Here is a 13,575-nt window from a genome sequence, read left to right on the forward strand (position 1 = left end):
GAAGAAAAGGGATCACGTGTGTACTGTTGGTGGGACTACAAATTGGTATAACCACTGTGGAAAAACATTGTGGAGATTCCTCCAAAAAAAAATAAAAATAGAACTACCATATGGCCAGCAATTCTATTCTGGCTATTTATCTGAAGAAATCCAAAACAAAGCAACTTAAGTGCCCATCAATAGATGATTAGACAAAGAAATTATACATATATACAATGAAATATTACTCGGCCATATAAAAGAATGAAATCTTACCATTGGTGACAACATGGATGGACCTTGAGATAATCATACTAAGTGAAATAAGCCAGACAGAAAAAGTTGAGAACCCTATGATATCACTTATATGTAGGATATAAACCTAAAAGCAACAAACAAACAGGGCAAACAAACAGATACTCATGAACATGGACAATATACTAATGGTTACCAGAGTGTAGGGGAGGAGTGGGTAAGAGGAGGTAGATGGGGTAAAAGGGGTCAAATATGTGATGACAGAAAGAAATCTAGCTTAGGGGGCAGAGATATGATGAGACAGGTTGCTTAAGGTAGTTTGTTAAACTAGTTTGAAGGTGTATGTGTGCGTGTGTGCATGTGTGTGTGACAAGAGGGAGAGAAAGATGAAAGAAATATTTAAAGATGACAAAAATATCAGTGGTTGGAGTGTGTGTGTAGTAAGTGTATGTGTGTGCACGTGCATGTGTGTGCAAGTGAGTATTTGTGTTTGCATGACAGTGTTCAGGTGTGTGTGTGTGTGTGTGTGTGTGTGTGTGTGTGTGTGTGTGTGTTCATGATGCTAACCAGCACTAACAGGGATAGGAGCCAGATCAGGTAAGAGCCTTTAATGGAATAGTAGGAATTCAGAATTTTTCCTGTAATTAAATGGAGAGCTAGTTATCTGAGAGTTTACACACAGGTGCAACGTGGTCAAACTGGCATTTTAGAAAGAGCTATGTCAAATAGTATCCCATCTTGGAAATGGGAATATTTCTCAAATTCTGTGTGTACTTGAACATTTTCATACTAACCCCCTTCAGCTAAAATATTGTAGCCAGGGGGGAGAGCCACAGCGTAGATGCATCCTCCCCATACAGGCTCAGTTCTGTAAAGCAAATCTGTTGGGAGGATTCTTCCAAAATGGCATCTGATCAGCAGCCCCAGAGCAGTCTTCCCCACCATAGTCCCACTAAAGTATCTTAGAAGACATCAAGCAGGAGGGGAAATGCTGCCCCTGATACTGCACAGGCAATCACAGCGTTAAGTGGGGAAGAAGATGGACTTAGGCTGGACCTGATGGAGTCACACTGAGGGAAAGCTCTATCTTTCAAAGATTTATATTTCCCCAACAGATTCGATGAGCTCCTACTATGTGCCAGGCTCTGGGCTGAGCTCTGAGGCCACAACAGTGAAAAGTAGAAGACATATTCTTTGTGAAACTGTGGTTGAGTATTGGGAACACCAAGAGGATGACTGAAAACCTGTTAGAACCAAGTATCTGACTACCAAACCCAGGGGTGTCCTACATATCAGCAATAATGACCAGTGAGAAACAGATGTTAGAAGATCCTTCCCATGACCTCCTACTGTACCATCTTAGCAGTCACTTGGTGCGATGGCCACCTGCGGCCAGGTCTCAGGCATTGAACAGGCCCACGCAAAGCAGCCCAGCTTCTGGGTCCCTTCCCAGAGCCTCCCCACTTTCTGTGCTCACTTATCAAGCATTGTACCTGAGTCTTTCAATGCACTTGTCCATGCTGTCGGTCACTTCCATCAGCCAGCCTTGCTGGTAGCATTTCAGGACGGTGGCTTCATCCACCTGTGACCATGAAACACAAGGCCACCTAGTTACAGATCACCCCTGGGTGTGTCACTCTTCACTAGGTAGGTGCCATGCCTCCATGTAGATCACCCACTTTTATAACACAGTGTCAGGGCAGACACTACGAGCTGCTTTCCTATATTCATTCTTTATTCTGCCTTCCTTATCAACAGAACCTGGACTGTGTTTAGGGTGACGCTGTGTTCAGCCCCAGGAGGCAAGCCCTGTCCAAGCTAATCACAAGTATCCTTTCCATTGTTTTACGTTCTCATGTAGATAAGAACATCCATTTGATCCAATACTGACCAGTGAGGTAAAGGAAGGAGTTTTGAGACATTATTTTCCTACTAAAATAGAGTTAGCCATAGCTGGTACTTCTCCTTCTCCTTTCTTCCTGCCTTGAATATAGATAGGGCAGCCATTTTGTAACCATCAGGGAAACCCAAAAGAATCTAGAGATATTGGCCCTGACATCACTGAGCTGCTGAACTAATGCCAGCACTGTTGGTTATGTGAGAAAAATAAAACCCTATTTGTGGAAACTATCATAGCTTGGTTTTCTGTTACCTGAAACTAAATGGGCTCCTAACAAGTACACCTATGTATGTCACAGGTTTAGTATCAACTAAGTGCAAATCACACTGGTGTGTATCACCAAGGCTTTTCTTAGAGCCACTCACCTCCTTTTCTGCTTCCCTATCCTTGGCACTACCAAAGAAAGCTGTGACAGCCACTGAGGGAAAGCAGCCTACACTCCCCTCTCCTGATGGGTGACTTGTCTGTTTCCCCCACCTGACTGTGAACTGTCTGTGAAAGCACATTCTGCGGATTCTATTCATACCACATACAGCGACCTTCATCTGGGGAGTCTACCTGCAACAAAGAAGGCAGGAAGCTATAGGAGGTGAGGGTGGGGCTTGGTTTCCAGCAAGAGGTTTTGGCACAGTTATGCGCACTCCAGATCTGCGCAATGTGCTGTGAGCAAGTTCGACTTCAGTGAACCCGTTTACAGCACTCTTTTGCATGAGGGGTTATTATTATCAGTATTATTTACATAAATAGCCGCATTCTGTAGGTGTTGTTTCTGCAGCTTGTTTTTCCCCTAAACACAAGGCCTGTGGGGCCCTTTCTACCTCGGCACTCACAGACCTTTCTCATTCCTTTGCATGGCTCCAAGTATGCAGTATCAAAAGCCACAGAATGTTCTCTCTCTTATTAATCATTGGGATGACTCCAATTTCTACAGGAACAATGTTGCAGTGAGCCACCTCATATCTGCTTCCCTGGGTAGAAACCAGAAGGGGAAGTGCTGGGTCATCCAGGCAAACATTTAAAATATTAATAGATGCTGTCAAATTCCAAAGTGACTGTCACCAGCAATACATGAGCATGCCTGTTTCCATCACTTGATATTATCAAACATTCGAATTGTTGGCAATGTGATGGGGGGATGACAGCATTTTGCTGTTGCCTTAATTTTACTCTTCCCTGAGGACTGGCGAGGTAAGGAGAGTCTCAAGGGCTTACTGCCACTTGCTTTTCTCCCTTGTAAATTTCAAGTTACTATCTCTTTTCTATTGGGTTCCTGTCTCCAAGCAACTTCCCCAGCCCTCTCTCTCTTCTGGGTCAGGGGTACATCCTGATTCTTACAGATCTGTGTCTAAGTAACAAGCTTATCTCATAATTTAGGCAAGGCACTGGACCCGTTGGAAACTCTGCTTCCTTTTCCAAAAAATGGGGAAGCAGTACACTTACCTTAAAAGGTCATATGAATATTACGCAATATAAGAGAATAATGCTAATCAACATTCATCCAGGGCAGTATGGGCTCCCTAACTCATGCCATGGGGTGTTTTCCCTGGTAGGCCTGCATACAGTCAAGCAGAATGCCCAAGGTCACCCTTTGTGCCGTATGCTAAGGGTGTCACCTTTATAATTTCATTAATTCTCATACAACTCATTAATATTCCCTCTTCACAGATAGGTTATACAGGGATACACAGCAGAGCTGAGAACTGATTTTAAGTCCTTCTGGCTTGATCTTTGGTGCTCAACTGATGCCCTGTACTGCTGCTCCCAAGATAAATTTTGGAAGTAAAATTGTAGGATCAAAGTTTACTCCACTTGATCCTAGTCGCTAGATGTAGCCCTCCTGGCCACTATATCTGTAGTTTCTTTTTTGTCAGCCCAACAGTGAAAAGGTTTTGCTTTAGTTAGTAGTTCTCAGAGTTCTTATACAGTACATTTAAACCTTTTCTTATCTCCACTGGTGAATTGCATCTTTTCTCTAAATAATTGTCCACAGCACCTGAGGTCAACCCTTAGGTGCGGCCAGACCAGGTCTGATTGCAACTCCACCCTCTTTAAACTTCCATCCAGTATCAATGAAACAGAAGCACAGTGACTTGCTGGAGGTCACAGTTAGGAGACAGCATAGCCAGGATGCAGACCCAATCCCTCTACCCCCATGGCCACGTGTATAGGTACAGCAGAGATCTGCAGACCTCATAATAAAAGTAACAGCAACAGTAACTACTCATGACCAACAAAAAAAAAATTGAGTTTCTAAGCCTCAGTTTCTTCCTCCCCAAAATGGGTTAATAAGAGTACCTATTTCAGAGAATTGTGTGGAGGATTAAATCTATAAATCCAAGAACAACAAATGGCGATGACTATTATGATTATATTATAAAGTATTAGCCTGAGGCCTGGTTAATTGGCTTCTAATACTACAGACTTGATCACATTTTACATTGTTATTATCACTCCCAGAGATCCACAAAGGTGTACAGATTAGGGCATTCACTGTAGCATTCTTTATAATCCCAAAGAACTGGAAACAAGCCAAATCAGGAGGCAAGTGGTCTGAACAAATTATGGTACAATTAAACACTGCAGGTAAAACAAGAATAAGTTAGACCTCTGTTTCCTGAAATGGAACAATATCCAAACTATATTGTCAAAGGGAGAAGGCAAGTGCAGAGGCATTGTAATGTTCTAATTATCTAAATCTGTAGCCACATGCATAAGACATATTTGAAAGGATGAAGGGGACACTGTGAACTGGGGAGTCTAGGGCAGGAGAGGGGTTTCTTTTTTATTGTAGTGACCTTTATAATGTCTGAGAGAATCAAGTTTTCAACCTGGAACATGCATTAATTTTATAACAAATGAAATGGTAGTGTTCTGCATCTTGATGGGGTTTGAGTTGCTATGATGCATTCATTTGTCAGAATTCATCAAATGGTGCATGTAAGATGTGTGTATTTCATTATGTGTAAATTTCACTTCACAAGAAACAAAACCATAAACAAATATTGAATTCCAGGCCATAATATTTTCAACTTACTTTGAAATGCATCAAAACCAAAATTGGACAGATGGATGGACAGAGGGATGGATAGGTAGATAGATGGATACAGGATAAGGTGAGTTTGGTAGTGCATTAATCACAGAATTTTGGTGCTCACTGTTAATTCTTCCAATTTTATGTATATTTGAAATTGCTCATAACAAAATGTTATAAAAAGCAGGATTCAAATTGTACATTCACTCACTTATAAGTATATAACAATTATAGGCATATTCATAAAAACTACTAGAGAGTATATAAATAAGAATTGTGCTATAGTGCTGTGATTGTTTTTCAAAATTGTATTTAATATTGCTACATTGTTTTGTAATAAACCATGGCTAAGGTGGAAATATATGATATTTACTGAAATAATATGATATAAACAGAAATAGGTTCACATTGTAACCCCAATGGCAAAGAGCTTCTCAATTTCTGTTCTGGAAGAGTAGTTGGGGATGACCTGGAAAAGAGGGATGGAGTTGAGGGCTGGGTGCAGCACAGCATTCTTAGAAACTGTGAGTAAGCAGTTGTCGGGAGCACCTGGCTCTCCTCACTCCCCTTGGGCCAGTGCCATGCCCAGCTGTCTTAGGACCCACCATCGCATTGGTGATGACCAGCCTCAGGGGCCCAGGGCTGCTTGGGAAGAGGCCCAGTGAGTGTCTGCTGTACATAACCAAGGTCTGCTCCTCTGTCATCTGGGACAAGTAGGACAGCATCAGCCAGAACTGCAGGGGAGAACGAAGCATGAAGGACTCTGTAAGTAGGGGCACCACAGCAGGCCCCAAGCCACCGCCTAGGCGCTGAGAGATCCCCAGGCCCCAATGGTCCTGCCCAGTGCCCTGTCCCTCCAGGCCTCTATTATACTTCAGTGGCTCCTACTGCCTCCAGTAATGCCATTCTTGCCCTTAGGACCTTTAACATCCCCAAATTGCATCCAGTGCTGTGATCTCAGGCATCAGAGAAGCAGAGATCTGAGTCTGGAGCCATGGGTTTGTAGAGATCACATCTCTGCTTCTCAGATCCCAGAAGCAGAGATCTGAGTCTGGAGCCATGGGTTTGTAACCTCATTCCAGGCCAGAGGACACGGTGGGGGGAAGGCCTGGGCATGGGGGCCAGGCCACATAGTCCAGCGTACCTGAGCCCCGTTCCTGAATATCTGCTCATTTCCTCCATAGGTTACGAGCTCCTGGGGAAACTGGAGAAGACATGGTGTCGTCTGAGATGGTGACCTGGGAAGGGAGGGCCCCCACGCCTGTGCGGGGCTCAACGGGGCAAGGTGGCCAATGGCCCTTGAAGAAGGAGTGGTGAGGACAAAGAGAAAAGCCAGAAGAGATGAGGCCCAAGGACAGTGGTCTCTGCAGGAACATTGGTCCATCTGTGACAGAGATAAGGGCTCAGTTTGGAGTGAGGGACAGAGCTGGGTCTGAGGTCACTTTGGGAACTCAGCCTCGGGTCAATGTCAGGGGTCCATCTGTGTTCAGGTTCTGGGGCCAGGGTCAGGGTTGAAGAAGCTCTCATCACTAGACAGGGTGGTCACATTCTAGGATGAAATCACCCTCACATATAATACTTGGACACTCACTGCTCAAAGGCTATTCTTTCTCAAATATGGGATATGATGTTCAGATTGGCTCTCAAGGAGGCTTGTGACAGGCACATGTGGCCAGACCTGTGTCCTCTACTTGTGGCTATCAGGCACTTGAACTGTGGTTTGTCTGACATGCTCTAAGTATAAAATACACCATTGATTCCAAAGACTTAAGAAAAAATTGTAAAATATCTCAATAAATTTTTGATTGCATGTTAAAATGATAATATTTCAGATATATCAGGATAAACCTATTTCTTTTTGCTTTTTCATGTGACTATGAGGAAATTTAAAATCACGCATTTCCACCGTACCAATGTTGATGTCCTAGTGTTGGTGCTGTGCTATAGTTACAGAATAATCAGCCCAGGGGGTGCTGGGTATGTGTTCTCTGCACTATCTTTACAACTTCCTGTGAATCTATCATTATTTCTAAATAAAAAGCTTAAACACATTACACGAGTGTCTCACATTACATTTCGATTGAACAATGCTGGTCCCCATGCCTCAATTTCCCTGTCCGTTATCTGGGCCACGGCGGGGTCCAAGTTGTTCATAATCATGTGCATGATGGCTGCTGCAGCTTTTGTCCTGCAAGGGTACTGCTCAATGGGTAGGCCCTATAAGGGAGTCCAGCCACCAGGCATGATGATGGGAGGCTTCCTTCCTGCTAAATCTCAGGCCCACCTCCCCCAACCCCCAGCCACAGCCCAATCCTTGGCCACACAGGTGTGAACAGCAAGACCTGGCATCCTGCAGAAGTCACCTGGGAGCTCCCAGCAGGAACCAAGGCCAATCTGCTCCGTTGTACCCCTGCCCTTCCGGCGATGGGGAGTTTGGCCCTTACCCAACCTGGGCACCCATTTTTCCCTTCTCAGCAGGCTCCAGCTGGGAGAATGCTGACTTTGAAGCAAAGCTGATATCTACTTTCCTGATGCCTCTACTCCAGATGCAGCTTATTCATTCTCTTTTTCATTCATACCACCAGTGCTCCTGGGCACCAATTCTAGGGTAGATGCTGGGCCAGCAGGCCCCAACAGGAATGAGGGGACATAGTTTCTGCTTTCCTGAGAGAATGCCATTCCCTGGGGTGGTCACAGGCAAGTCTGGGCTTCTGGCATATCCAAGAGCAAGGGTGCTCAGTGTGATACCTGAGCAGGGCGGAAGCATCTGGGAACTGCAAGAGGCAGAACCTCCCACTGCACCCCAGAACTGTTGACTGTGCAATGTGGAGTGAGGCCCAGCCACCGTGCTTTTACAAGGCCTCCAGTGCTGTGCACAGTTCAGCCTGAGAGCCCAGATGGGAAGCCTGAGCTATTTGAAGACACTGGCAGTGCCCTCTAAAGCTCTCCTCGCCCTCTTGCAGGACAATAAGACATGGAGTTTAGAAAGAGATTTTGTATACAGTTTGGCTCCAGAATTACACGAGACTGACTGCCCAGGACAGTAGGCCAGAGGGACCTATCTGGTAAGGATTCCTCCATCTTCCAGTCAGATTTGAGGTCTTCAGCCAACTCTAGGCTGCAGACCTCCACAAATGACAACGCTGCCACCTCTTCTTTCTGTGTGAAGGGCATCAACTAAGCATGCCACATCCACGAGCTTCCTAGTGTAGACAACCTTGATTTCCCTGTCTCTGCTAATTCTCTGGGTTTACTGATTTCCAGCATTTCCTCCTAGCTCCCTCCCTTCTCACTCTGGGTGTTCTTTGAAGCTGCACTCACCAGCACTCACCTCATTTCAATGCAGGGGCAGAACCAGTACATATAGATATGCCTGTACAGTCGCAGCTCCTGGGCAAACTCTGGGGCCAGCAGCTCCTGGACATCCGGGGGGAAGTACTGCAGGGCATTCCTCAGTGCCAGCTAAGGGAGGAGAGTGGAGAGGGGCATTATGGGTGGGGGGCTCCAGGCCAAGCATCATGAGGCTTCCATGACGGGCCATCTTTCCTCACCTGGATTTGCCCCTGCTCCACTTAGAAACCTGTGACCTCACCCAGAGACTGCCTAGTTTTCGCCCTAGGCCCATCTACAACATTACCTCCTCTATGAAGCCTTCCCAAGAAGAACCTTGCTTACTGGGGACCAAGCTGCTTAACCCTGGGCAAGGACCAGACATGGTCCTGCCCTGAAGCTTGTGGCTACAGTAAAAGATGTAAAATCAAGGGGTGTGAGAGTAGACCTCCCAGGAGCCCATAGGCACTTTGTGCAAGTGCAGAGAAGCACTCTCCACCAAGACCTAGCTTGGCAAGTAAACTTGGGCTATACCTGCAGTCCTGGGAGTGAGACTCTGCCAGATCTTGGGAAGCCTAGGCAGAGCCTGAAGCCAGAGACACAAGAAACATTCTAAGGGTTTCTTATCCAACTAGGGAAAGCAGCCCAAACTCCCACGGTCCGCCTCCCCCCCCACCCCCCACTCCCCATCACTCTTCTCTAGACATCCCTGATGTTCTTGGTCCTGCCTCAGGGCCTTTGCACTTAACCTTCCCTCTGCCTAATCCCTCTCAGCTACCCTGCCTTCTCTTGGAGGGCCCCACGCTTCATTCTGTTTTCAGTCCAGATGCCCCCTCCTTAGAGGCCTGCCTGACCTTACCTTCTTGACTCCCAGACTCTCTTCCAGCTTTAGTTCCCTTCTGGAGCTTTTCACTGGCAGGCACTCTGATTTGTCTGTTTCCTTCCTTGCTTACAATCTCTCTTGCTAAGCTCAAGGAGGGCCAGAGTCTTGACAGATTCCTTCATAGTGCTCTTCCTTCCAATACCCAGACTGGATCCTGAGGGTAGAGGCAGGCAAAGTAGGGGAGGGGCATAGGATGATGACCTGGTGTCTGAGAGGATGTTGAGGCCATTTATTCATTAAGATGACTATGGACGTCAAACCACTTTTTGGGTGAGGGGAGATGAGGAGGTGGGTGTGGTGAATTTACTCACTCGTTCCTTCAATGCGTGTCTGTTGAGGGGAGAGGTGGTAGGAGACTCAGAGAAGACAGGTGGGCTTTGGACACTAGAATGCAGAAGGTGACAGGAGAAAATACAAGGTCCTAGCACTGGGCCCTGAGGACACTAGCATTTGGGCAGGGCAGAAGTGTCAGCCAGCAAGACTGGGAGCTGGGAGCCCAGCCAGGGGCATGAATGTTCTGGAGGCTGAGAGCAGAGGCCTAGGACAGGAAGGACAGCCTGTCCAGTGTGCTCAGAGGTCAATATAATGGGCTAACACATGTCCCCAGGACTGAATGACAGGGGTGTCACTGGGACCTTAGGGGCAGGTGGGTGGGAAGAGAGAGAAGGAGAGGGACAATTCAGGAGGGAGCAGAGGGCAAGAGCAGGCAAGGGAGAAAAACGCCAGTTCATGGAGTCTCAGAACCTCAAAAGGGTTTGCAGAGCCATTCCCTCATTTAAGTTTCACGTGGAATAAAAACATATATTCCTTCCTCTCTTGGAAAAAATACTGATCAGAAATATGAATTTCTCACCTAAGAACAGAGGCTAGGAATATGTCCCTGCAGGGGTCTCTCAAGGCCAATAAGCATCAGTATCACCCAGAGTGCTGGACTCACCCTGCAACTCTATATTTCTGACAAGTTCCAGATGCTGCTGCTGCTGGTCTGGTGATCTCACGTTGGAAACCACTAAAGGACAGCAAGGAGGATGAACAATCCACAACTACATCCAGCAGCCGGGATGAACCTTCTGCCCACAGGTTGAATGAAAGAAGCCAACACAAAAGGGACGTACTGCATAACTACATGGACACGAAGTTCAAGAGCAGGCGTGGCTAAGGTATTCTGTGAGAAGTCAGGACAGAGGTTACCTTCTCAGGTTGGGGCCCATTCCCTCTGTCTGTGCACCTAGGAGGTACACACCTGTGCATGTGGGGTTTGGGCTGCTTTCTGTGCATGTTATACCTCAGCACAAAGGTTGTGTGTTTTGTTTTGTTTTGTTTTTTTGTTTTTTTTACTGATGTAGAGCTTCTAATCAAAGCTTGCCAAGAGGAAATAAACATTAAGAAAAAAGTTTCACATATGTATATCATACACAAATTTCACTTTACACAAGACTTAACTTTACTACAAGGGTTCTACTATATTCTATCCTATTCTGACAAGTAAACTTTTATTTCTAATGAATATTACTTGTGACACCCTAAACTGATAAGAGGTGGCAGCTGTAGTCTGAAACTACTGTATTCACTGTTCTCACAGAAATGCAGGCTTCATTACTGGGGCTGAACTTGATATTTTGCCAAGGTGCTAGATGAAGAAGGCCTGATTTAACTGTCCCTGATGCTTTTGCAACATTGTTTAGATAATCACATAAATCAAAAACACAACAAAGGTTTCTGTCAAAATTAATGATTTTTAAATTGTGTCAGTTAATAGAAATGATTCAGTCATTCTATGAAACATATTTAAAGGCTGTAAAAAATTTCAATCTGTTCTAAAACGATGTGTTTATGCACATGTTCCCTAATCATAAAGAGGATTCTGGCAATTCCCAGAATCCTAAATGCAGCACAAAAACTCTTTGCCTATTCTTCCCTTGTATAAGATTTACATTTTAGCACTGCTGAATTTTTCTTTATCCCCCAAATTCAGTAATTTAGCCTAGACATGTCTTATTGTCAACTATGCTACATTAAGTTTTCTTTTCTCTTTCAGGATAAATTATGTTTTTTTAAATCTGCAATTTCATGTGTGTACTTAATTTAGGAAAGTTGTTCTATTTTTGTTCAATAACTTTATCCCCTATGTCTAGAGTTACATAATAGGCATGCAGTAATTATTTCTTGAGTGAAAAATTAAAAAAGAAGCAGCTCTATTTGTTGGCCTGGATTTAATACTCCAAGTCTCTTAAGCGGGGTGGGCAGTTCTCAGCACTGAGATGAGAAAATGTGCTAGGACAGGTTGTGTGAGTTGCCCTAGGTCCTGCAGCAGGGCTGGGCAGGCCAAGGGTGGGGGACAACCCTGGTAACTCAGCAGGGGAGGAAGCTCAGCGAGGACAGGCTGGGTGGAGTGATGGGGTCAGCCACTTCCTGATGAGCACGGAACAGCAGGCACAGCTGAATCTGTCCCTGGCCTTGCCACTTACTAGTTGTGTGAGCTTGGGCAGCCAGCCTTGTCTCAGGTTCCTCATCTCTCGGCATGGCCTACTGAGCTGTGTAGTTGGAAAGATTAGATGAGATAATGCGCACTGCCCAGCACACAGTGCCAGGCCTCTACCCACCTGTTCTTTAAAGACCAAGCCAAAACCTGGAGAGTATTTCTTGCTTCCTGCCCCTCCCTAGCTTTGCAGCTTCTTTGTCTGAAGGTCTTCAGTTTAATATCAAATGCCAAAGTATGCGTAGGGAGACCCAGCAGGAGCCCCACTTGAGACCACTCCGGGTAGTCCACTGCCATACTAATCACACAATGCTACCACAAGCACGTCTGCTCTTCACATCTCAGTCTATGGTGGGCTATGCAGCATACAGAATGTCAGAGATGGGTTTCCACTGCTGAGATTGTGATCTGTTAATTATACAACGTGTGAGAGAAATGTGTTCTTATTGGTGAAATCAGGTATATTCAAGACACATAAATTAGACAGAATATTTAAAGACCCCTTTACCCCCGACTTTGCCTAACAAGGTCAGTGGCCTGTACCCTTAAGGGCCAGAGGATTAATTCATAAAAGGTTCTGTGTTAAGCCACTATGCTGTGGTGACTGGTTATAGCAGCCTTAGGAAACTAAGAAGACAGTGACAGAATCCTATCTTGGATGTAATGTTACTTCTGCCAAGACTAAACCTTTCCTGGGCGGAGGCTGGTCACCTACAAGGAAACCAACCTGCAACTCTGGTGTGTGTGTGTGTGTGTGTGTGTGTGTGAGAGAGAGAGAGAGAGAGAGAGAGAGAGAGAGATATGGAGAAATAGAGAGGGAACATGACCTATGCCTTACTTTCATTCTAACCTGGCAATGAGCCTGTAGGGCAAATATCACGCACCTGACAATTTTTGACTGGCACTATTTCTGCCAAAATGACGGCCTTGATCCAATCAGCTTGGTTTTGTTTGAATCACCCCCATCCCTGCACCCCTCTAGCCCAGCCCCATTTAGGCCCTCGACCAGCTCTGGCTCGACTTCCTGGGTCCAAACTGTGGCTCATGTTTTTCTAGCAGGGGACAGGGAGCTTCTCCAGGGCTGCTGCTTCAGTGTTCCTGATCCCCAAGCCTCAGTCTGAACCAGAGCATCCGCTACGTAACACAAGCATGCATCCCCTCTCTGAGCGTCTTCTGTTCCCTCTCTGTGAAAAAAGTGCAATGACAGCGTATACCACACAGGGCTGTCTTTGGGACTAACTGAACTGACATGCCTAGAACAGTGTCTGGCAAACCTATGTGCCATATGAGGGTTAGCTATCAAAATGATTATCTCCCATACTCATGGCCCTCAAGTTGCCAGTTGTTTCCTCCAGCTGGGCCTCTGCACACCTGATCCCCCTGGGAACTCTGTAGAAACCTCTGCACTCTCTGGGGGAATATTGCTAAGCAGCAGGTCATGTTCTCACCCAGAAACCTTCACAGGCTTTCCATTACTCATCTGATAAAGTCCACACTGTTCTTGGCATTTAGGGTTCTCTATAACCAGGCTGGACCTGGCTATCTAAGCTCTGCATCCAGCTTGGGCTTACACCTCCAATATACTTTGGATAGCCTTGGGTCTACATCTTCACTCACTGCCTCCTTTTGTCATCAAAAGGCCTTTTCAGATTTCTCAGTCTAAGAACCTTGCCCATGTTGCCAAGACCACCTAGGAGAAGCCCTACTAGGTTTCTCTT

At 45.7% G+C, this 13,575-nt stretch overlaps 1 protein-coding gene across 1 annotated transcript in view; it reads right to left on the bottom strand.

Moving 5' to 3' along the window:
• UROC1 (urocanate hydratase 1) overlaps positions 1 to 13,575 on the bottom strand; it is a 36,458-nt gene that overhangs the window by 19,726 nt on the left and 3,157 nt on the right. Inside the window, 6 exon segments of the mRNA XM_015588987.1 lie at positions 1,728 to 1,816; positions 5,581 to 5,634; positions 5,771 to 5,899; positions 6,310 to 6,373; positions 7,294 to 7,382; positions 8,493 to 8,627. Of these exon segments, the coding sequence (XP_015444473.1) occupies positions 1,728 to 1,816; positions 5,581 to 5,634; positions 5,771 to 5,899; positions 6,310 to 6,373; positions 7,294 to 7,382; positions 8,493 to 8,627 (560 nt within the window).

Source organism: Pteropus alecto, unplaced genomic scaffold, assembly GCF_000325575.1.
Source record: "Pteropus alecto unplaced genomic scaffold, ASM32557v1 scaffold124, whole genome shotgun sequence".
NCBI classification, from domain to species: Eukaryota; Metazoa; Chordata; class Mammalia; order Chiroptera; family Pteropodidae; genus Pteropus; species Pteropus alecto.